The 22,616-nt window shown below is 34.4% G+C and overlaps 1 protein-coding gene across 2 annotated transcripts in view; it reads left to right on the top strand.

The window, feature by feature from the left end:
- Positions 1-22,616, top strand: part of LOC101692359 (disintegrin and metalloproteinase domain-containing protein 5-like) — a 141,423-nt gene that overhangs the window by 44,604 nt on the left and 74,203 nt on the right. For both annotated transcript variants that reach the window (XM_045070980.1, XM_045070979.1), the window contains exons 8-11: positions 9,697-9,768; positions 9,951-10,114; positions 10,882-10,963; positions 17,723-17,859. In XM_045070980.1, coding sequence (XP_044926915.1) covers positions 9,697-9,768; positions 9,951-10,114; positions 10,882-10,963; positions 17,723-17,859 — 455 coding nt within the window. The remainder of the gene's footprint in view (positions 1-9,696; positions 9,769-9,950; positions 10,115-10,881; positions 10,964-17,722; positions 17,860-22,616) is intronic.

The raw sequence follows: 22,616 nt of genomic DNA, 5'->3' as shown, positions 1-22,616 counted from the left end.
ATATGAGTGAAACCATACGGTATTTGTCTTACTCTATTTCATTTACCAAAGTACTCTCTAGCTCCATCCACATCATTGCAAATGGCAAGATTTCATTCTTTTTGATGGCTGAGTAATAGTTCAATAGTCTTCTTTATCCACGTATTAGTTGATGGACATTGGGGCTTTTTCTGTAATTTGGCTATTGTCAATAAAGCTGCTATAAACATCAGGATGCAGTATCCCTTCAAATCAGTATTTTTGTATATAATTGTATAAATACCTAGTAGTGCAATAGCTGGAGTGTAGGGTATTTCTATTTTAACTTTTTAAGGAACCTCCATATTGTTTTCCAGAGTAGCTGCACCAGTTTGCATTCCCACCAACAGTGTGAGAGGGCATCTTTCTCTCCATCTTGACATCTGTTGTTTCCTGAGTTGTTTATTTTAGCTATTCTGATTGGTGTGAGGTGGCATCTCATTGTGGTTTTGATTTGCATTTCCCTGTTGATAAGAGATGTTGAACATCTTTTCATGAGACTGCTAGCCATCTGAATATCCTCTTTGGAACAATGTCTATTAATGTCTTCCCTTTTTTTAAACTGGGTTATTCATTTTTGGGGTGTTGAATTTGGTAAGTTCTTTATAGATTTTGGATACTTATGCTTTATCAGATATGTCATTTGCAAATATCTTCTATTCTGGAAGTTGCCTTTTAGTTTTTTGATTATTTCATTCATTGTGCAGAAGCTTTTTATTTTGATAAAGTATGAATAGTCCATTTTTTATTTTATTTTCCTCACTTCTGGAGACGTATCTAGTAAGAAGTTGCTGCAGCTGATGTCAGAGAGGTTGCTGCCTGTGTTTTCTTCTAGGATTTTGATGGTTTTCTGTCTCACATTTAGATTTTCATTTTGAATTTTTTTTTTTTTTTGGTATGGTGTAAGGAAGTGGTACAGTTTCATTCTTTTGAGTGTTGCTGTCCTCTTCCCAGCACCACTGTTGAAGTTGTCTTTTTCCCATTAGATAATCTTTCCTTCTTTGTTGAAGATTAGTTGGTCATATAGTTGTAGGTCCATTTCTGGGTTTTGTATTTTGTTCTATTGATCTCTGTGTCTATTTTTGTGCCAGTATCATGTTGTCTTGATGATTACAGCTTTGTAATATAACTTAAAGTCTGGAATTATGGTGCTTCCAGCTTTGATTTTATTTTTCAAGATTTCTTTGGGTATTTAGAGTCTTCTGTGGTTCCATACAAATTTTGGGATTATTTGTTCCAGCACTGTGAAAAATGCTGGTGGTATTTTGATAGGGATAGCATTAAATATATAGATTGCTTTGGGTACTATAGACATTTTAACAATATTTATTCTTCTAGCCTATGAGCATGGAATGTTTTTCCACTTCTTTATGACATCTTCAATTTCTTTCATAAGTTTTTAATCATTTTCAGAATATAGATATTTTCCTTCTTTGGTTAGGTTTATTCCTAAGTATCTTACAGTTTTTGTTGCAATTGTAAATGGGATTGATTCCTTGATTTCTCTTTCTGCCACTTCATTATTGATTTATAGAGATGCAACAGATTTCTGTACATTGATTTTGTATCCTAGGACTTAAACTGAATTTGCATATCAGTTCTAGTAATTTCTTGGTGGAGTCTATTGGGTTTTCTACATAGAGTATCTTGTTACCTGCAAACAGTGAAAGTTTTACTTCTTCCTTGCTGATTTGGATGCCTTTTATTTCTTTTGTTGTCTGGTTGCAGAGGCTAGGACTTCCAGTATTATTTAAATAACAGCGGTGTGGGGTGCCTGGCTGGCTCGGTCGGTTAAAGCCTCTGCCTTTGGCTTGGGTCATGATCCCAGTGTCCTGGGATCGAGCCCCACATCGGACTCTGTGCTTAGCGGGGAGCCTGCTTACTCCTCTCTCTCTGCCTGCCTCTCTGCCTACTTGTAATCTCTGTCAAATAAATAAATAAAATCTTTAAAATAAATAAATAAATAGATAGATAGATAGATAGATAGATAAATAAATAACAGCGGTGAAAGTGGACATCCCTATCTTATTCCTGACTGCAGAGGAAGAGCTCTCAGTGTTTCACCATTGAAGATGATATTAGCTGTGGTTTTTTGCGTATGGCCTCTATGATCTTGAAGTATGTTCTTTATATCCCTATGTTGTTAGTGGTTCCATCAAGAACGGATGTTGTACTCGTCAAATGTTTTTTCTGCATCTATTTAGAGGATCATATGGTTCTTATCCTTTCTGTTACTGATGTGGAGTGTCACATTGATTTGTGAATATTGAACCACCCCTGAAACCCAAGAATAAATCCCAATTGACTGTGGTGAATGATTTTTTTTTTTTAATGTACTGTTGGATTCAATTTGCTAGTATTTTGCTGAGAATTTTTGCATCTGTATTGTTCAGGGATATTGTTCTGCAGTTCTCTTTTTCAATGTAATCTTTGTCTGGTTTGCCCTGACTATGTAATCTTTGTCAGGGATTGAAGTTGGAAGTTTTCCTTCTGTATTTATTATTTGGAATAGTTTGGGGAAAATAGGTATTAACCCTTGTTTATAAGATTGGGAGAATTCCCCTGTGAAGCCATCTGCCTCTGTAATTTTTGTTTATTAGGAGATTTTTGGTTACTGATTTGATTTCTTTGCTGGTTATCAGTCTGTTCAAATTTTCTAATTCTTGTTTCAGGTTTGGTAGCTTATATGTTTTTTAGGAATTGATCTATTTCTTCCTAATTGCTTAATTTTTTGTCATATAATTTTTCACAATATTCTCTTATAATTGTATTTCTGTGGTATTGGTTGTGATTTCTCCTCTTTCATTCATGATTTTATTTATTTACATTTTTTATTCTTTTTGATAAGGATGGCTAGGAGTTTATCAATTTCATTAATTTTTTCACAGAACTAGCTTCTGGTTTCAGTGATCTGTTCTACTTTTTTGTTGTTGTTTTTTATATCACTTATTTTTGCTTTAATCTTTAATAGTTCCCTTCTTCTGCTGGCTTTAGCCTTTAATTTTTGTTCTTTTTCTAGCTCCTTTAAGTGTAAGATTAGATGGTGTATTTGAGATTTTTCTCAATTTTTGTGGTAGGCTTGGACCATGTTTTCTGCATCCCAAGGGTTTTGGACTATTGTGTTTCCATTTTCATTTGTTTCCATGTGTGTGTTTTTTAAAAAAAATTTCTTCTTTAATTTCCTGGTTAATCCATTCATTGTTTAGTAGGATGTTCTTTAACCTTCATGTATTTATTGTCTTTCCAAAAATTTTCTTATGGTTGACTTTAAGTTTCATAGCACTGTAGTCTGATTTTATGCATGGGATGATCTCCATCTTTTTCTTGGACTTGCTGAGGGCTGAGTTTATGTCCTAGCACGTGATCTATTCTGGAGACTGTTCCAAGTGCACTGGAAAAGAATGTATATTCTCTTGCTTTAGGATAAAATGTTCTGAATGTATGTGTTAAGTCCACTTGGTCCCTTGTGTCATTCAAAACCTTTGTTTCTTTGTGGATTTTCCCCTTCAAAGTTTAGGTTGTTGATGTTACACTTTACACATTTTTAAAAAAGATTTATTTATTTACTTGATAGTGAGTAAGCCTGAGCTAGGGAGGGGCAGAGGGAGAGGAGAGAGAATCTCAAGCAGACTCTGGCTGAGTGGAGACTGACATCGGGGTCAATCCCACAACCCATGAGATCATGATCTGAGCCAAAACCAAGTGTCAGAGCCCTCCAGGCCCTCCACACTTCACACATTTTAAATGAAGTATATCCTGTAATAGAGTATTTTAGTTATGGGTATATTTCATATTTCATATATTTTGTTTTTAATTTTTAAACTAAAGTTGTTAGTGATTACACTCCACCATTAACATGTTATGGAATCTGACTTTAAGGATATGTTTATCATTATCAGATAGTTTTATATTGCCTTTATATGTTTTAATGATGCTAATTAGTGTTCTTTCAATTGCACTCAAAGAACTCTAACCATTTCTTGTATGTCAGGTTTAGTTGTGAAGAAGTCCCTCGGTTTTTGTTTGTTTAGGAAAGTCTTTATTGCTCCTTCATTTCTGAAGGACAGCTTGTCCAGTCATATTATTGGTGGATAGTGTTTTTCTTTCAATAGTTTGATTGTATTATTTCATTCTCTGCTGGCCTGCAAAGTTTCTATTGAATTATCTGCTATAGTCTTACAGAGCTTCTTTTGTAGGTGATTTGTTGCTTTTATACTGCTGCTTTCAAAATTATTTCTTTGGGACTTTTTTATTTTATTTTTTTAGTATTCAGTGATTCATTATTTCAATATAACACCCATTGCTCATTACAGCATATGCCCTCCTTAATACCCATCACCAGGTTATTACATCCCCTTTCCCTCCTCCCCTCTGAAACCCTCAGATTGTTTCCCAGAGTCCATAGTCTCTCATGGTTTGTGTCCCCCTCTGAATTCCCCCCCCCTTCAGTTTTCCCTTCCTTCCCCTAATGTCCTCTGTGCTATTCCTTATGTTTCATATATGAGTGAAACTTTATGATAACTGTCTTTTTCTGCACGAGTTATTTTACTTAGCATAATCCCCTCCAGTTCCATCCATGTCAGTGCCAATGCTGGGTATTCATCTTTTCTGATGGTTGAGTAATATTCCATCATATATATGAACCACATCTTTATCCATTAATCTGTTGAAGGGCATCTCGGCTCCTTCCATAGTTTGGCTATTGTGGATATGACTTTAGACAATTTAATTATAATGTTTCTGGAGGTAACTCTATCTGGATTCAACCATTTTTGCATCTTTTGGGCCTCATAGATCTGGATATCAATTTTCCCAGATTTGAGATGTCTCAGCCATTATTAATTTAAATATATTTTCTGTCCCATTTTCTTTAATCTTCTTCTGGTTTCCTATAAGACTCTCTTCATTTTTTTCATTCTTTGTTTTTTTGCTCCTCTGGATAATTTAATATGCCCTATATTATAGATCATTGTTTTTTTTTTCTCCTTCACGGTCAAGTGTGCTCTTGGCATTCTCTATTGAATTCTTCAGTTGTATTTTTCAGGTCGAAGATGTCTATTTTTTTTTTTTTTCATGGTTTCTTTTTGTAGAACTCCTCATTTTGTTAATGCTTTGTTTTCCTAATTTTATTTAATTGTATGTTCTTGTGGTTCACTAAAGCTTCTTTAAGGTGACTATTCTAGATTCTCTTACAATTTATAGAACTCCATATCATTGTGGTTAGTTATTGGAGCTCTATAAGTTTCTTTTGGTGCTATCATGTTTTCCCAAATTCTTATGATCCTCAGTTCTTTATGTCAACATCTGCCCATTTGAGTAAACAGTCTTTTTTTTTCAGGCATTACAGGTTTGCTTTGGCATAGATATTCACTCACCACTTGGCTTAAATTGAGCTCTGGATGTATCAGCTGGTAGCATCCCTGGGCAGCTGGTGTTCACTATCAGTGTCTAGTTTTGGGTGAGGCTACTAACTGAGCTTTGAGGGTAGGTGCTGCTGGCTGAGAACAGTTGTGTAGGAACACTGGCTTAGTTACTTGCCCAGGTAAAGCTGTAGGATAGGCTCTGCAGTTTCCTGGATTCTCTAATCAGACTTCCTAGATTTCAGGACAGATATATTCTCAGTATTAGGCAAGGTTATGAATTAGGTTCTTGTCCTGGTGTGGCAGCAGAATGAGTCTCATGGCTTTTACAGCTCATGTTTGTGGACCCAAGTCAGGCAGCACTGTGTCCTGGGCAGATTGGGCTACTTGTTTTGCTCTACAGATATGGAAGGCCAAAAGCCATGTTATGTTCTCTATTTAAGTGCTGTTGTAAGCAGGTATGTAGGATGGGTTATGTAGCATCTTGTTTGCTCTGGTAGATTCCTGGTTGGGTGGGATGAAGGCTGTATTCAGCAGTGAGCTGGGATATGAATTAGTTTCCAGGTGTGGTAGTGTCCTAATACAGAACACAATTGTGTTCTGCCTCTTGTTTGAGAATCAAATCAGACAGAATTATGCACTAAATTCCCTGTCTTGATGGGCCACCATCCTAGCTATGCAGATGGGTAGGATCACAAGGTGGGCTTTTGCTCAAGAGTTGTTCTAATTGGAATGGCAAGATGGGATACATGGATTCCTGGAGCTCCAATTATGTTTTATTCTCAGATAGGATGGAGACTATATTCAAATTTGGGGAGGGTGGTAAATTAGTTTCATGCCCAGTTTTGGCTGCACACTCTGCAGGCTCTTTAGATGCAGAGGCACTTGCTGAGGTCTCTGTTCAAGTGTCGTTAATTGGGCCTGCAGGGTGGGCTACCAAGATTTCTGGGAACTCCAGTTAAGATTTCTTTGTTAGCAGGGTTGGATGGAAGCTGTATTCAGTGATGGGTGGGACTACAGATTAGCTTCACTCTCTGGGAATATTATGTATTCAACATTAGATTTTAATATATAAATCATGTATTTGGTATTATTGAACTAATGTTGTTTCTTGCACACGATAATGGTGTAGTGGGCAAACAGGTGAAAATCCTTATTCTTAGGAATGACATGCTAAAGTGTTTGCAACTTAGTCTCAAAAAGTCCAGAAAAATGAACATTGTATGCCCAGATCTACCTCCATAGACAGATAAAGTTATATATAAAGAAATGTGTCTAACATTAATAGTAGATTAATCTAACTGAATGATTTAGAGGTAGCCTTTGAATTTTAATTTTTCTGTAGGTTGGGTTTTTTCATCATAAAAAGTAAGTGGTATTTACTAAAATTAGTGACTTCTTAATGTAATCATATGTAAGTTATACCTCAATAAAATTCATCTGAAATTTTTGGAGTATAGTTACAACAAATAGTTATTTCAAAAAATCATTTACACAGACTTTATCACTAAGTGAAAAAGAAAGAGAAAGACACTGCTGAATCTTGGCAGAGTGTGGTATTGCCTCATTTTCATAGTCATAATCATCAAATTCTTAGTAAGAGTAATTAAGCACTTTGGAAAAAAACAAAACAAAACAAAAACAGTTGAATCCTGATAAGTCCTAGTCTGGAAATCTTTTATTTTTACCTCACAACAGGTCTTGTGGAGGTGGGTCTTTTGGATAAAAATGGAGAAACTTGTTTTACAATATTTAAAAATATCTGAATATACAGTCTCAAATATGTCACTTTGAAGTCAGTCCCCGAGTATTCTCATAATAACAACAAAAAAGTCAAAAGGAAATACCATGAGGACATGAATAAGAAAATAAAAAAAAAACTATAGATCAGCTTCATTGATTACAGTAATATGATTAGGTTATATATCTCTCCTAAAGTGCAAAGATTCTCAGATTCTGTGATATTTGTGAGAGAGCTTAAACAAAATGGCAGTTTTCAGTATAAAACATTAAAATAAAACCATTAAAAATATGCCAGGATTGTTAATCAAAAAGATGACGAAGATGGTATTACTAACAGATAAAGTAAAATTCAGGATACAAAGCCTAAAGTAGAAGAATGGGCTTATTTATGTAGAGAGACACAATTCATGTTGAAGTTGCATTTCTAATAATGAACACTTAGTTAACAAGTGAGTTATGAAGAAACTATAAAAACAAAACCTCTGGATATGTTCAGAATAAAGTAACAAAACTCAGAATTATAGTGGAGCACATTAAGGCATTTTTCTTAGCCTTTAACATACGGCAGAAAATGTTAACATATAAAGATCAAATTATTTATTACCCACTTTACTAACCCTTATTTACCTTTGTATCTTCTGAAAGGGCGCCACATATATTCAAGTATCTGAGGATGTCTATAGGAAAACATACATGGGGAGTGGTTTCCAGGTCACAAAGAAGACAGCAGTAATTTTGTAAAAGTAAAAACCAATATGCCAAAACTCTACCATAATATACTAATACAATAAGGAATAGAAAGAGATAAGGAAAAATAGAATAAAAAGTTTTAAATACTACCATGAGTAAATTTTACAAAGTAGAAACACAATCCTATAATTATAAGCTATTTAAATATTAATGAATTCTATACAATAATTTAAAAACTTGAAGCATAAATATTAATCACAGCAGGCTAGGTTGCACTATGATAAAAAACGATCTTTTTAAAAAAGTATTTATTACCTTTTTAATTTAACTTAATTAGTTAAAAGCATATATAACTTAATTTAATAATAGTTGTTTAAAAATTGGATTGAAAATTTAAAAATCAGCTGTAGTGAATGAGTACAAGCCTGCTATAGCATACTACTGGATCACTATAATGTCTCCTTTTTCATTCCTGATTTTGGTAATTAATGTGGTCCTTTTATTTTTCTCTGCATTTTTAAAAATTATTTAAATTTTGTTAGTTATCACACAGTGCAATATTGGTTTCTAGAGCAGAATTCAATAATTCATCATTTGCATGTAACACCCGGTGCTCATCACACGTGCCTTCTTTAATACCCATCATCCATCTAGCACATCCTCCACCACCTCCCTCCATCAATCCTCAGTTTGTTCTTTGTCATTTGTTTCTTCTTCTTTTTTTTTTTTTTTCCTAAAAAGAGAGAACATGAGAGCCAACACTAGCAGGGGGCGGAGGGGCTGGGCAAAGGGAGAAGGAGAAGTAGGCTGAGCAGGGAGCCTGCTGCGGGATCAATCCCAGAACCCTGGGATCATAACCTGAGCTAAAGGCAGACATTTAACCAACTGAACCACCAAGGCACCCCTTGTTCTCTATCATTAAGAGTCAGTTATCAATTGTTTCCCTCTTTAATTTTTTTCTTTTCCCCTTCCCATATGTTCATCTGTTTTCTTTCTTAAATTCCACCTATGAGTAAGATAACATCCTTCTCTGACTGATTTATCATATATACACTCTAGCTTTAAAATACAGATTTGAAGGGGAACCTGCACCCCAATATTTACAGCAGCATTATCAACAATAGCCAAACTGTGGAACAAGCCCAAATGTCTATCAACTGATAAATGGACATCTGAAAGAAGATGTGGTATATGAATACCATGGCATAATATTCAGACATCCAAAAGAAAAAAAAAACCAAAATCTTAATGCCTAAATACTGTTTATTTTTTATTCATGTGATGTTGGCCATGGATCTGGGTGACTCTCTAGGCAGCTGTCTTCCATGTGTTGGCTCAGCCTTCCAAATGCTTAGGATTTTTGGTATTTCTATATCGATAGGTTTTCTCCCCCAAATTCTAAGCCTAGAGAAAAGCAGACCAGACAGGCATGAGCGACAGCAGAGAAACACTTCTTCTCAGAAGTGACATTTATCTCTGTCTTATTTCATTGTCCAAAGTGAATAAACTGGCCATGCCTATATTTAGAAAGGAAGGGCTCCTGAACTAGAATAGACCTAGATATTGCTAAGTAGGGAGAATGCCTACCACAGAGGATAGTACCAAAACTAAGTTTTCATAAACAATAAGTAATGCCACAAATTGAGTGCATTAAACATTAAAATCATGTTATTAAATATTTTTATTTACTTCTTATATACATTAAGTTACAAATTGAGTTTATTAATTTTTATGTCATTATTTATACATCATTATTGATTTCCTAACTTTCAACTGGAATGTAGCCCTATGGCTATTTTAGAATATACCACATTGTACATGTAAGGGTATGTAGTATATTCTTGATGGCAACCACTAGTTTCTAAAAATAATTATTCTTTTTCAGTTTGATTACATGGGCTCTGATGTAAAGGCTGTAACACGGAAGGTTATCCAGATAATTGGTTTTGTTAACACCGTAAGTTTTTAAAAGCAATTTTGTTTATATATTTTGTAAAAGTATAGGTAATATGAATTGATGTGTATAGCATTTTGCTGTGCTGTTAAATTCTCATAATCAAATACTGAATTAAATATATGCATTTTTATGGACATTTAATAGAGTGTTCAAATTTACTTAAAATTTATTATTTTTTTTAGATGTTTTCCCAGTTAAAACTGACTGTTGTAATATCTTCCATAGAAATATGGTCAAATAAAAACAAAATTTCTACTACAGGGAATCCTAACAATATATTATCTAGATTTTTAGAATGGAAATACAAACATATCTTCCGACCTCATCAGGTTGCATACTTATTTGCGTGAGTACAGTATTCCATATTTGTGTAGCATTAAAGGAATAACACAGAATGATTTCATATGTTAGTTATGAAAAATAAACATTTAATGAATAAATACTAATGTTCTATAAATTTGATAGACACCACAGGATGGGAAAAACACATAAGTCAAAAGTCCTTGTCTTCAAAGAGCTAATGTTGGTCGATAGTTAAAAACTTTTGTCAACTGACATAAAATTACCTGATATCAGTAAAACTGCATAAAAGTACTGAAGAAACTAAGGGAGATTAATTTTGAGCGATATAATTTCTTTGATTTCCTTTGCTTATAAAGTTATACTACTTGCTATCTCTACATTCTTGTCTCTCATCTGATTTTTTAATAATATGAATATATGGAATTGTTTCATGCTGTAGAATCTAATGCACAGAAAAATCTATTCATCTTTAATGAATAAATGAATAAGGAAATCACAGAAAATTTAATTTTTAGGGCTGTAAATGGATAGAGAACCAGAATAAAAATGATAAGCATTAGTCCAATAGACTTTTGCATAAATTATTAGACTTTATTCTTACTATACTTCCAAATGTTTATTAAATTTAAAATTTACAAAATATTGAAATACTTTTAACATTGATAGTTTGAGAAAAATGTATTTAGTTTAATTCAGAGTAGCATAAGGCTTAGGACACATTAATTGTTTAATAATGTTTGTTGCTATGAAAATGATTGTTATTAATTATATCACTCATATGCAGTTCTGAGGAAAATTATTATTTTTTAGCTTCAAGAAACATCCTAGTTTTTTAGGAGCCACATTTCCTGGAAAAATATGTAATAAAAATTTTGCAGTAGGAGTTGCTCTGGTATGTAATTATTTTCTAGTTTCTCATTATTTTAATGTTTCAAAATTTCCTAAATATTGTAGAGCATGAGTAAATATATTACTTATTCTACTTACCCTTTAATAGTTTTTTATATTACTAATTTGGAGCATAAATACTAAACTGTATGCAATTGCTTTTAAAAATAGAACATTTAGGGGCTCCTGGATGACTCAGTCCATTAAGGTCTAACTCTTGATTTTGGCACAGGTCATGATCTCAGAGTTGTGAAATGAAGCCCCATGTTGGGCTCCAGGCTCTGAGGGGGGTCTCCTTGGGATTCTCTCTCCATTTCCCTCTGCCCCTCTCTTCCTCTCTCTCTCTCTCTAAAATAAATAAATAAATCTTAAAAAAGAAAAAAAAATTATAAATTGAATTGATTATAATGCCATATTGCTTTAAAAAAACTTATTTGACCCAAGTAAAAATTAAGTGTTTTAAACAGTGACATGCTTGCATCCATGTATATTACATAACCAGTGTAATTTTAATGTTAATTATTAGACATATCAGCTTTTCTCCCAACATTAATAATTTGTATAAATTCATGTGCTTTTTAATTATGTGACTATTATTTTTTTCTATTTTAAGATAATTATTTTATTATTGCATTCAATACTGTATTATATGTTTGGTATGAGCAGACCATTGGAGGAAGAAACAGCCATTAAATATTCATAATTACTGTTTTGCCAGATATGTTTTGCCAGATATGCCAGATACTGTTTGCCAGATTTGCCAAATATTCATAATTCTCAGTTTTGCCAGAAAAACTGAGAATGAGTGTCTACTACAGAGTTATATTCCTTTTGCAGCAATTTGTATAAATAGTAGGGAAAGGAACTAATTGAGGGTACTCGCAGAAAAAAATGTCTGCACTTTTATTCTGAGCCAGGAATATAATTGGTTGTGTTTTAGTAGCATGTACAATGAAGCAAATTGTTATTGACAGATTCAATATTTAAAATCAGTTCTAGTATGTGCTTATTATTATTCCTATAAACTATAAATTGATTGATTAGATAAATCCAAAACCAGTTCTGGGGATTGTTACCATGGCTAGAGAACATCAGACATTTCATAGGGATTTGTTTTTATTATCAGTCCCTGCTTTTGGTTTTCCCTCAGCCAAAGTTTGAGGAAAGGCCATCAGAAATTGTCCAGGTCTTCATCACTGTTAATTCTTGAAAATAATGTTTCATTGTTGAGGACTAAGTTTTCGATCATGCCATGTGTGTGTATGTGTTTGTGTATAAAAATATAAAGCAGATTGTAAGAATTATTGAATATAAGTGGTTAGTATGTGTGTTTTCCTGGTGACATCCTTAAGCCTGAATTTTTATAATAGAAATATATAATTATAAAAGATAAATATATGAGCTAAGCAAGAATACTGTAAAATATCAGTATAAAATTAAAATACAAATGTAAAAATAAATTATTTTTGTTTATACCAGCAACAGTTTGAAGATTAGATTTCAGAAAGATAGCTACCAATCATAACCATGAGAGACTATGGACTCTGAAAAACAATCTGAGGGTTTTGAAGGCGTGGGGGGTGGAAGGTCGGGGTACCAGGTGGGTATTATAGAGGGCATGGATTGCATGGAGCACTGGGTGTGGTACAAAAACAATGAATACTGTTATGTTGAAAATAAATTTAAAAAAGTAAAAAATAATATTCTAAGTGCTTTTTTTAAGTGAAGAATTGAAAAAAAAAAGAATTTCTTCCTTGAATATGGTGGCTTTAGTAATATTAAATATCTTGAAGTCAAGATAGATGAAGTCCTCCAGCTTTGTTCTTTGTGAATACTATATTGTCTGTATATAACTTTGCATTCTCATATAGATTTTAAAATCAGCTTTTCTGTTTATACACAGACATATAAGCATACAGACACAGAGGTCTACTTAAATTTTGATTTTTAATTTTAATTTATGAATGAATTAGGGGAAAATTGTTATAACAACATTGGATCTTCCAGTGTCTACTAACATGGTTTATTTCTCCATTTACTGATGTCTTTAAAAAGTTCTTTGTAGAGCTTTCACATCTCCTGTTAAATTTATTCATAGCTATTTTACATATCTTGATGTTGTTGTGACTGGTATTGATTGTTAAAATTCATCCTCCAGTTTTTCACTGCTAATGTATACATATGTGGTCTATTTTTGTATATTTTTGTATATATAACCTTGATGAGTTTATATATGAGATCTATTATTTTTTCCAGATTTAATGAGATATAATCGACATATAACATTTTTAAAAGTATGGCATAATGATAGATATATTTGTATGTTGTGAAATATTTTCACAGTTAAGTTAGTGAACACGTCCATCATCTCACACAGGTGCCATTTGTGTGTGTGTGTGTGTGTGTGTGTGATAAGAACCTTTAAGTTCTACTCTCTCAGCAACTTTCAAATAGACAATACAATATTGTTAACTACAGTCATTATGCTGTGCATTGTATCCTCAGAAACTAACAGATTGTACTCTGTAACCATTTTCACTCATTCCCACCCCTAGCAACCAACAATCTGTTCTCTGTTTCTTGGAGTTTGGTTGTGCTAGACTCCACATATAAGTGAGATCATATAGTACTTGTCCTTCTCTGCCAGACTAATTTGACTTAGTGTAATGCCCTCAAGAATCACCCATGTTGTCATAAATGGCAGGATTTCCTTCTTTTTTGTGACTGAATATCACAATTCTTTATCCATTCATTTGTCAGTGGACACTTAGGTTTTTACTGTATCATATATCTTGGCAATTGTGAATAGGGCTGCAATGAACATGGGGTACAAATACAGCCTTGAGAGAGGCTTTATTTTTTTCCAGATATATATACCCAGAAGTGGAATTGATGATTCATATGATAGCTCTATTTTTTATTTTTTCAGGAATCTCCATAATGTTTTCCATAGTGGTGGTACCAATTTACATTCTTATCAGCAGTGTACAAGGGTTCCATTTTGTCCACCAGCATGTATTATCACTTGTCTCTTTGATAATAGTCATTCTAATAGGTGTGAGGTGATATCTCTTGTGCAATGATTAGTGAGGTTGAGCATGTATCTCCCATATATCTGTTGTCCATTTGGATATCCTCTTTGGAGGCATCTCTATTCAGGTCCTTTGAACATTTCTCTTTCTCTTTTTTTAAAGGTTTCATTTATTTGAGAGAGAGAGGGCTGGGGAGAAGCAGAGGGAGAGGGCCAAGCAGACTCCATGATGAGCACAGAGCCAACATGGGGATTGATCTCACAACCCTGAGATCATAACCTGAGCTGAAATCAAGAGTTGGATGCCCAACCAACTGAGCTACCCAGGCCCTCCCCTTTGACCATTTCTTAATCAGTTGTGAATTCCTAATATATTAAGAATTATTAGTTGGTGTTTGGTAGTGAATTATATGAGTTTCTAATATATTTGGTATATTAACCTCTTATCAGAACTATAGTTTAAAATATTTTTTTCCTAATCTCTAGCTTGCCTTTTCATTTTGTTGATTGGTTCTTTTGCTGTACAAAACTTTTTTTTTAAATATTTTATTTATTTAGAGAGAGAGAGAATAAGAGAGAGCAAGTGAGCATGAGAAGGGGAGGGCCAGAGGGAGAAGCAGATTTTCTGCTGAGCAGGGAGCCCGATGCAGGACTTTATCTGCATCATGATCCAGAATCATGACCTGAGCTGAAGGCAGTTGCCCAACCAGCTAAGCCACCCAGGGCCCCTGTACAAAACCTTTTATATCAATGAAGCTTTGGTTGTTTTTTGTTTTGGTGTCATATCCATAAAATCATTACCAATACTAGTGTCAAAAGAGATTTTTTTCATTATGTTTTCTAAGATTTATGATTTTACTTCTTACATTTAAGTATTTAGTTCATTTTGAGTTCATTTTTGTTAAGTGGTATGAGAATAGGACTCTACTTTCATTATTTGCTTATTTTCAATACCGTGTTAAATGAAAGTAGTAGGAATGGGACCCATGTGTTGTTTTTGATCTTAGAAGAAAAGCTCTCAGTTTTTCACCTTTGAGTATGTAAACTGTGTGTTTGTCAAATATGGCCTTTATAATGTTAAGGTATGTTCCCTCTATACCCACTTTGTTGAGAGATTTTAATCATAAATGGATGTTGAATTTTGTCTATTTTCTATTCGTTGTCCATAGTTTCTTAGTTCTTTTTAAAATCTTCTCTCTTTTTTTTTTTGCCTTCTGTGATTTTAATTGTATTATCTCATAGTATTCCATTTTCTTTCCTTTCTTAGCATATCAATTATATTTTTTAAAAAACTCCTTAATCAGTTGTCCTAGAGTTTATAGTATACATTTACAACTAATTTAGTTGTAGTCTAGTTTGAATTAACTAGACTAATCTAACTGAATTAAAGTAGAACTAACCTAGTTTATTTTCATCAGGTATCGGAAGACATACAGACATGGTATTGATTGTCATGCAGGAAGAAGTTTAACATACCTTTCCCTAGAAACAGAAGGCATATCTGCAGGGGCCATATGAGGGGCCATATGAGGGTTATTTAGGCAGCATAGGGAACATGGTGGAAACATGGACAAGAGCCTCTGTTATTTCTTTAGGGAGGGATTGGTAAGGCAAAGTAAGCTGTCTTAAGATTGGCTAGTTTTAATAATTTCAGCAAGCTTTCTTGCACAGAGGCTGCACCTAGTTTTCTGGTACCTGTCTCTGATGTGATTTTTGGCAAGTGGAGAGTGGCCTAGAGTATGTGAGCCTGATAAAGGGATGGTATGGCATATGGGCTCTAGGTTGATTAGTTTGCATATAAAAGGCACACTTGGTGGTGAATTTTTTATGATCTTAATTGGGTAACTCTGGGAGGGACAGACTAGCGTTGGAAAGACCCTAGATATCAAAGCATCACAATATAGAAGATCAAAGGCATAATTAATACAATTTGATTCATATTACCAAATTTTAGCAGTGATAAAAGAGGAGACTTTTACAGAGTGGGGCATAAGTTGTGCCAAACAGCATAGAAAACATTTTATTATGAGAGTAAAAGAAAGAAATTAGAAGTATAAGGTATCCTTATAGGAGAGTACATAACTAAATTAAAGTACCTCATATATAGTGACTATAGACATGAAGGCAGGACATATCATGGATCATGGATGCCTTCTCCGAACTGTTCTTTACTTTCCACCTGCTTCCAGTGCTGAGCCTGGGTCATCAGGACTCTATCACTTTTTTAAAGACTTATTTTTTAAGAACACTTTTAGGTTCACCACAAAACTGAAGGGAAGGTACACAGATTACCCATATACTACCTGCCCCCACACATGAACAGCCTCCCCCATTATCCACATCCTTCACCAGAAGGATATATGTTTTACAAGGATGAACCTACATTGACCCATCAAGATCACTCAAAATCCATAGTTTACCTTAGGGTTCAGTCTTGGTGTTATACATGAGTTTAGGCAAAAGATGATAGGTATCAATCATCATGGTATTATTTTATGAAGTATTTTTACTGCCCTAAAAATCCTCTGTGTTCTGCCTATTAATTTCTCCCCTCCCTGCCTGCAACCATGGATATTTTTATTGTCTTCACAATTTTGTTTTTTTCTAGAATCTCTTGTATTTAGAATCATACAGTATGTAACCTCGCCCTTTTCACTTAGTAATATGCACTCAAACTTTCTCCATTTCTTTTGATAGCTCTTTTTTTTTTAAGTGCTGAATAATATTCCATTGTCTGAAATGTGCCACAGTTTATCTGTTTACCTACTGAAGGATATCCTGGTTTCTTGCAAGTTTTGGAAATTATGAATGAAGCTTTTATAAACATGTTTGTGTAGAAATTGGAAATGATCCAAAGGAGAACAGTAATACCTACTGAGGGTTATTAGTTTTCTATTGCTATGTAACCAATTATACCAAAACTTAGCATATGAAAACAATTCAGTTCTGTGGATAGTGAATCTAAGTGGGTGAAGTTAAAGTGTCAAGTAAGGCTGTAGTTATCTCAGGGTTCAATATGGAGAGAATTTGCTTTTAGACTTCGTCATTTGGCTGTGGCAAACCTCCTAAAATCTGTTTCCAAACTTGTGCCTACGTGTCTCTTTACAGGCCTACTTCATGCTGTCATAACTGGTTTCACCTAGAGAGCTTGAGTGAGACATAGAGTCCAAGAAGTCAGTCTTTTATTTTTTCTTTTAGTTTTTTTCTTCTACTACATCCCACAGGAAATTGAGAAGCCAGTCTTTTTATAATCCATCTTAGAAATGATGGCCATCTGTTTTGATACATTTAGTTAATTAGAAGCAAGTCAATAAGTTCATCCTGTACAGAACAGAATAGGAATACCAAGAACATGAATGCCAGGAGGCAGATTCCTTATGACCCATGCTAGAAGCTGCCTACTCCAAAGAGAATATAAAATTGACTATTAAAACAAAAGATTTATGTCATTTTGTTTAAAATAACTCAAAGAAGCAATATAGTATGGTGTTTGAGACTATTAGATTAGTTAAAGTAGCTGGTATTGTCATTAAGAATTAGTATTTTGAAATTAAATTATTGTGTTCACTCATCCATGTTTAATAAGTCTATGATCCACATGCATCTACATAAGCTTCTTGGATGCATTGATTTTAAAAAACGAGTTTTATGTACTAATTCTTTATTATAGTAAATTTATTATAGTGTAGTTTGGGCTTCATAGCTAACTCTTTTCTTCTTCCTTATATTTAGTATCCAGAGGGTTTATCCTTGGAGTCATACACTACCAGCATCGTGCAGTTGCTTGGCTTTAATCTGGGATTGAGTTATGATGATCCTGACACTTGCTATTGTTCAGGAGATGTTTGCACAATGTCACCTAAAGCAGTGTAAGATAATTTTCTTTATTGTACCTATTCCTTTATTCTTTATTGTACCTATTCCTTTAAAAAGGTTTTTGTTTTGTTTTTGGGTTAGGAGCTTTTATACTTCTATTAAATGAACTGAAGTAATTAAGCAGTTACCGAGCTCTGTACCCAACAACTACAGAAGACATTCTTTTCAAGTAAAATGGAATATGTGCCAAAATAGGTCCAACACTCTCCCAGTCCCCTCCATTGCTGGTGAAATTCTCTTCCCTCTTCCTACATTCTGTAGTCTGGCTTCTATCTGTCTTCCCTGGCCAGATTGAAAGCAACCTGAAGGGGAAAAGCCATATGAATTGTGTAATTTTAGTGACTTTGCATAAAGCTAAATGTTTTGATATTTGCATTTAAAACTGGCCTTGTGAAATAAGTCAAGCAGAGAGAGTCAATTATCATATGGCTTCACTTATTTGTGGAGCATAACAAATATCATGGAGGACAAGGGGTGTTAGAGAGGAGAAGGGAGTTGGGGGAAATTGGAAGGGGAGGTGAATCATGAGAGACTATGGACTCTGAAAAACAATCTGAGGGGTTTGAAGTGGTGGGGGGTGGGAGGTTGGGGTACCAGGTGGTGGGTATTATAGAGGGCACGGATTGCATAGAGCACTGGGTGTGGCGAAAAAATAATGAATACTGTTTTTCTGAAAATAAATAAATTGAAAAAAGTTTTAAAAAAGTAATGTAAATTTAAAAACTTAAAAAAAAACTGGCCTTGTACAATATAAGGATGGACAGTATAATTCATATTAATAATAAAATTTTTATTCAGAAAGACATTAAATTGTAAATAATACCATGACCCATTGAGAGAGAGGCTGCTAAAGAAAGGCAAAAACTTTTTATTTTAGTGCCATGGTAATATATTTTACCTACTTTATAAATAGGGGGCCCTATGTTTCCACTTTGCTTGGGTTCCCACAAATTATGTGGCCAGTCCTGGTTATCCACACCAAGATTTGGTGTGCTCAGTATGTTCAATTTGAATAATTTTAATTGCTATGTGGTGTAGCCTTATATTGGTTTTAATCTGCACTTCCCTCTAAACTAATGATATTGAATGGTGTTGAACATATTTTCATGCTTAATGGCTTTGTATATCTTCTTTGAAGAACATCCTATTCAAAAATTTTGTCCATTTAAAAAAATGAAAGTAGGGGCGCCTGGGTGGCTCAGTGGATTAAGCCGCTGCCTTCGGCTCAGGTCATGATCTCAGGGTCCTGGGATCGAGTCCCACATCGGGCTCTCTGCTCAGCAGGGAGCCTGCTTCCCTCTCTCTCTCTCTCTGGCTGCCTCTCTGTCTACTTGTGATTTCTCTCTGTCAAATAAATAAATTAAAAAAAAATTATCAGGTTTGTGTTTAAAAAAAAAATGAAAGTAGAGATTTTCACACTTTCACTGTGTTGTAAGAATTGTTTATATTTTCTGGCTATGAGTTCTTTATCAGATACATGATTTTCAAATATTTCTTCCTTATAGTGCCTTCATTGAGAAAAAATTTTAATTTTGATGAAGTATATTTTATCAATTTTTTATGCATCATGGCTTAATAGCTCTTATATTCAGCTTTATGATACACTGTGGGTTAATTTTTGTATATATGTTTAAGTTCATTTTTATTTTTGCTATGTGGATTTCCAGTTATTCCTTGCAAGTTTTTGAAAAGAGCATTCTTTCCCCCACTTAATTGTCTTAGCAACTTTGTAAAAATCAATTGACCAGAAATGTATGGATTTTTTATTGTAATTGCTATTTTATGTCATTAATCTGTATGTATACCCTTATGGGAAAGCGTACAGGTTTTTTTTATCAATTTTTTATTTTTTATAAACATATATTTTTATCCCCAGGGGTACAGTATCTTCATACTGCGTTTTGAAATGAAGTGCTGTTAAGTCCTCACATTTTTCATTTTTCCAATAATTGTTTTGGTTATTCTAGGTCTTTTGAATTTTCATATGCATTTTATTATTGACTTTCTAATTTTTATGAAAATTTCTGCTAAGATTTTTCTAAGTATTCCATTGTTTAATTGCATAGGTCAATAATGGGAGAATAGCCATCTAAACAATGTCAAGTATTTTGATACTTGAATATGATATATTGCTTTATTGATTTGGGTCTTCTTTAATTTTTCTCAACAATGTATTTTTTTTTTTACAGTTTACATTTCTTGTTATGTTAAATATATCCTTAGATATTTTTTTTAGTTTTTTTTTTTTTTTTTTTTTTTTTTTTTTTTTTTTTACTATTATGAATAGCATTTTTCATTGCTAGCTCATTTTCTGTATTGCCAATTCAGTGGAAGTCTTTTCTGGTAGGCAATTTACATTACTGTGTTCCTCTGTCAGTATTAGTCTGCCCCAATACCTAATCAATTCTGGGGTTAACCCTGAGAAGGACGTGAGGTGAAGCCAGAACAGTGTAAGTTAATTTACAATCCCTTTCTGCAGTTTTCCCATCATCCAACTGTGTAATTTCTGGCCAGGGGTTCCAGGCTTTAAAGAATTTGTGTTTAGTTTCTACACAACTTTACCATATGCCAAGAATTTAAAAAAAAGTCACATTCTCTGTTCAGCAGTTGATGCTGGGATCCATATTTAGTTTTATAAGCTTTTCCTTGTTTTAGTTTTGTTTTGAGTTTTTGGCTCATAAATTTTATTTGTTTGTTGATAAGAAATGTAAAAGTGGATTTTTAATAAATTTCAGTTTAGTTCTGTAATGTCAAGAACTTAAAAATTAAGGGACTTGTGTGGCTCAGTTAGTTAAGCATCTGACTCTGGATTTTGGCTTGCGTCATGATCTCAGGATTGTGAGATTGACTCTGGTTCTATTACACATTGGGTGTGGAGCCTCATAAGATTCTCTTTCTCTGGGGGAGGGGTCATTGTGTGTTTGTGGGGAGGAGTTAAGATGGCAGAGAAGTAGGGGGACCTCAGATAGTCTAATCCCTCAAACATAGCTAGATAATTACCAAATCATTCTGAATACCCAAGAAATTAATTGGAGTTCTGAGAGAAAAAAAATCTGCAAGCCTGTAAGTAGAAAAGTGACCACTTTTTGGAAGATAGGAGGTATATAAGTTCTTGGGGTAGATATAGCTGTGGATTCACCAGGGGGAAGTATCCTGCTTATGGGTGCTTTTGCAAAGTATTGGAAACTGCAGAGCATAAAATCTGAACCTTTGGAAGTTTATTACTAACTAGAATGTACCTGGCTTAAGTGTGCTCAGGTTGTGAAGATGGGTGGAATCCCAGGAGTGACAGCGTGGTCTGAGGATCCTCTGGGTGACAGGAAGAGTGGGTGGTGCCAAGATGATGTGCTATTTCCAGACATGGGAGCCAGGAAGCCAGAGGAGAGCAGCTGGTCTTCGTGTTGGCTTTCTGCTATAATCTGAACTGCCTTATGGTCACATGACCACTTTCCTGGGATTGGCCAGCAAGCATGGTGAGACCCTCCACAAGCAGAACAGTGCAGGTCCACACCACAGGAGTCCCTGAAATTTGGAGGTTTTTTTTTTTTTTTCCTTTTTTTATATTATGTTAGTCATCATACAGTACATCAGTAGTTTTTGATGTAGTTTTCCATGATTCATTGTTTTCATATAAAACCCAGGGCTCCATGCAATATGTGCCCTCTTTAATACCCATCACCTGGCTAACCCATCACTTCACCCCCATCCTCTCTAAAACCCTCGGTTTGTTTCTCAGAGTGCATAGTCTCTCATGGTTCTTCTCCCCCTCCCATTCCCCTCCCCCGCCTTCATTTTTCCCTTCCTTCTCCTAATGTCCTCCATGCTATTTCTTATACCCCACAAATAAGTGAAACCATATGATAATTGACTTATTTCACTTAGCATAGTCTCCTCCAGCCCCATTCATGCTGATTCAAAAGTTGAATGTTCATCCTTTCTGATGGCTGAGTAATATCCCATTGTATATATGGAGCACATCTTCTTTATCCTTCCATCTATTGAAGGGCATCTCAGCTCTTTCCAGTTTGCCCATTGTGGACATTGTTACTATGAACATTGGGGAGCATGTGGCCCTTCTTTTCGCTACATCTGTAACTTTGGGGTAAATGGTGCAGTTGCTAGGTCATAGGGTAGCTCTATTTTTTAATTTTTTGAGGAACCTCCACGCTGTTTTCCAAAGTAGCTGTACCAAATTACATTCCCACCAACAGTGTAAGAGGATTCCCCTTTCTCCACAACCTCTGCAACCTTTGTTATCTCTTGCCTTGTCAATTTTTTCCATTCTAACTGGTGTAAAATGGTGTCTCAGTGTGGTTTTGATTTGAATTTCTGTGATGGCTAATGATGATGATCATTTTTTTCATGTATCTGTTAGCCATTTGTATGTCGTGTTTGGAAAAATGTTCGTTCACGTCCTCTGCCCAATTTTTGACTTGATTATTTGTTTTGGGGGTGTTAAGTTTGAGAAGTTCTTGATTATCAGCCATCTGTCTGTAGTGTCATTTGCAAACATCTTCTCCCATTCTGTGGGTTGCCCATTTGTTTTATTGACTGTTTCCTTTGCTGTGCAGAAGCTTTTTATCTTGGTGAAGTCCCAAAAGTTCATTTTTACTTTTGTTTCCTTTCCCTTTGGAGACGTGTCTTGAAAGAAGCTGCTGTGGCCAATATCGAAGAGGTTACTGCCTATGTTCTCCTCTAGGATTTTGATGGATTCCTGCCTCACATTGAGGTCTTTCATCCATTTAGAGTT

This window comes from Mustela putorius, unplaced genomic scaffold (assembly GCF_011764305.1).
Source record: "Mustela putorius furo isolate JIRA1106 unplaced genomic scaffold, ASM1176430v1.1 tig00003976_pilon_pilon_pilon, whole genome shotgun sequence".
Lineage (NCBI taxonomy): Eukaryota > Metazoa > Chordata > Mammalia > Carnivora > Mustelidae > Mustela > Mustela putorius.
Note: the sequence above shows the minus strand (reverse complement) of the source record. Positions and strands in the feature narration are given on the sequence as shown.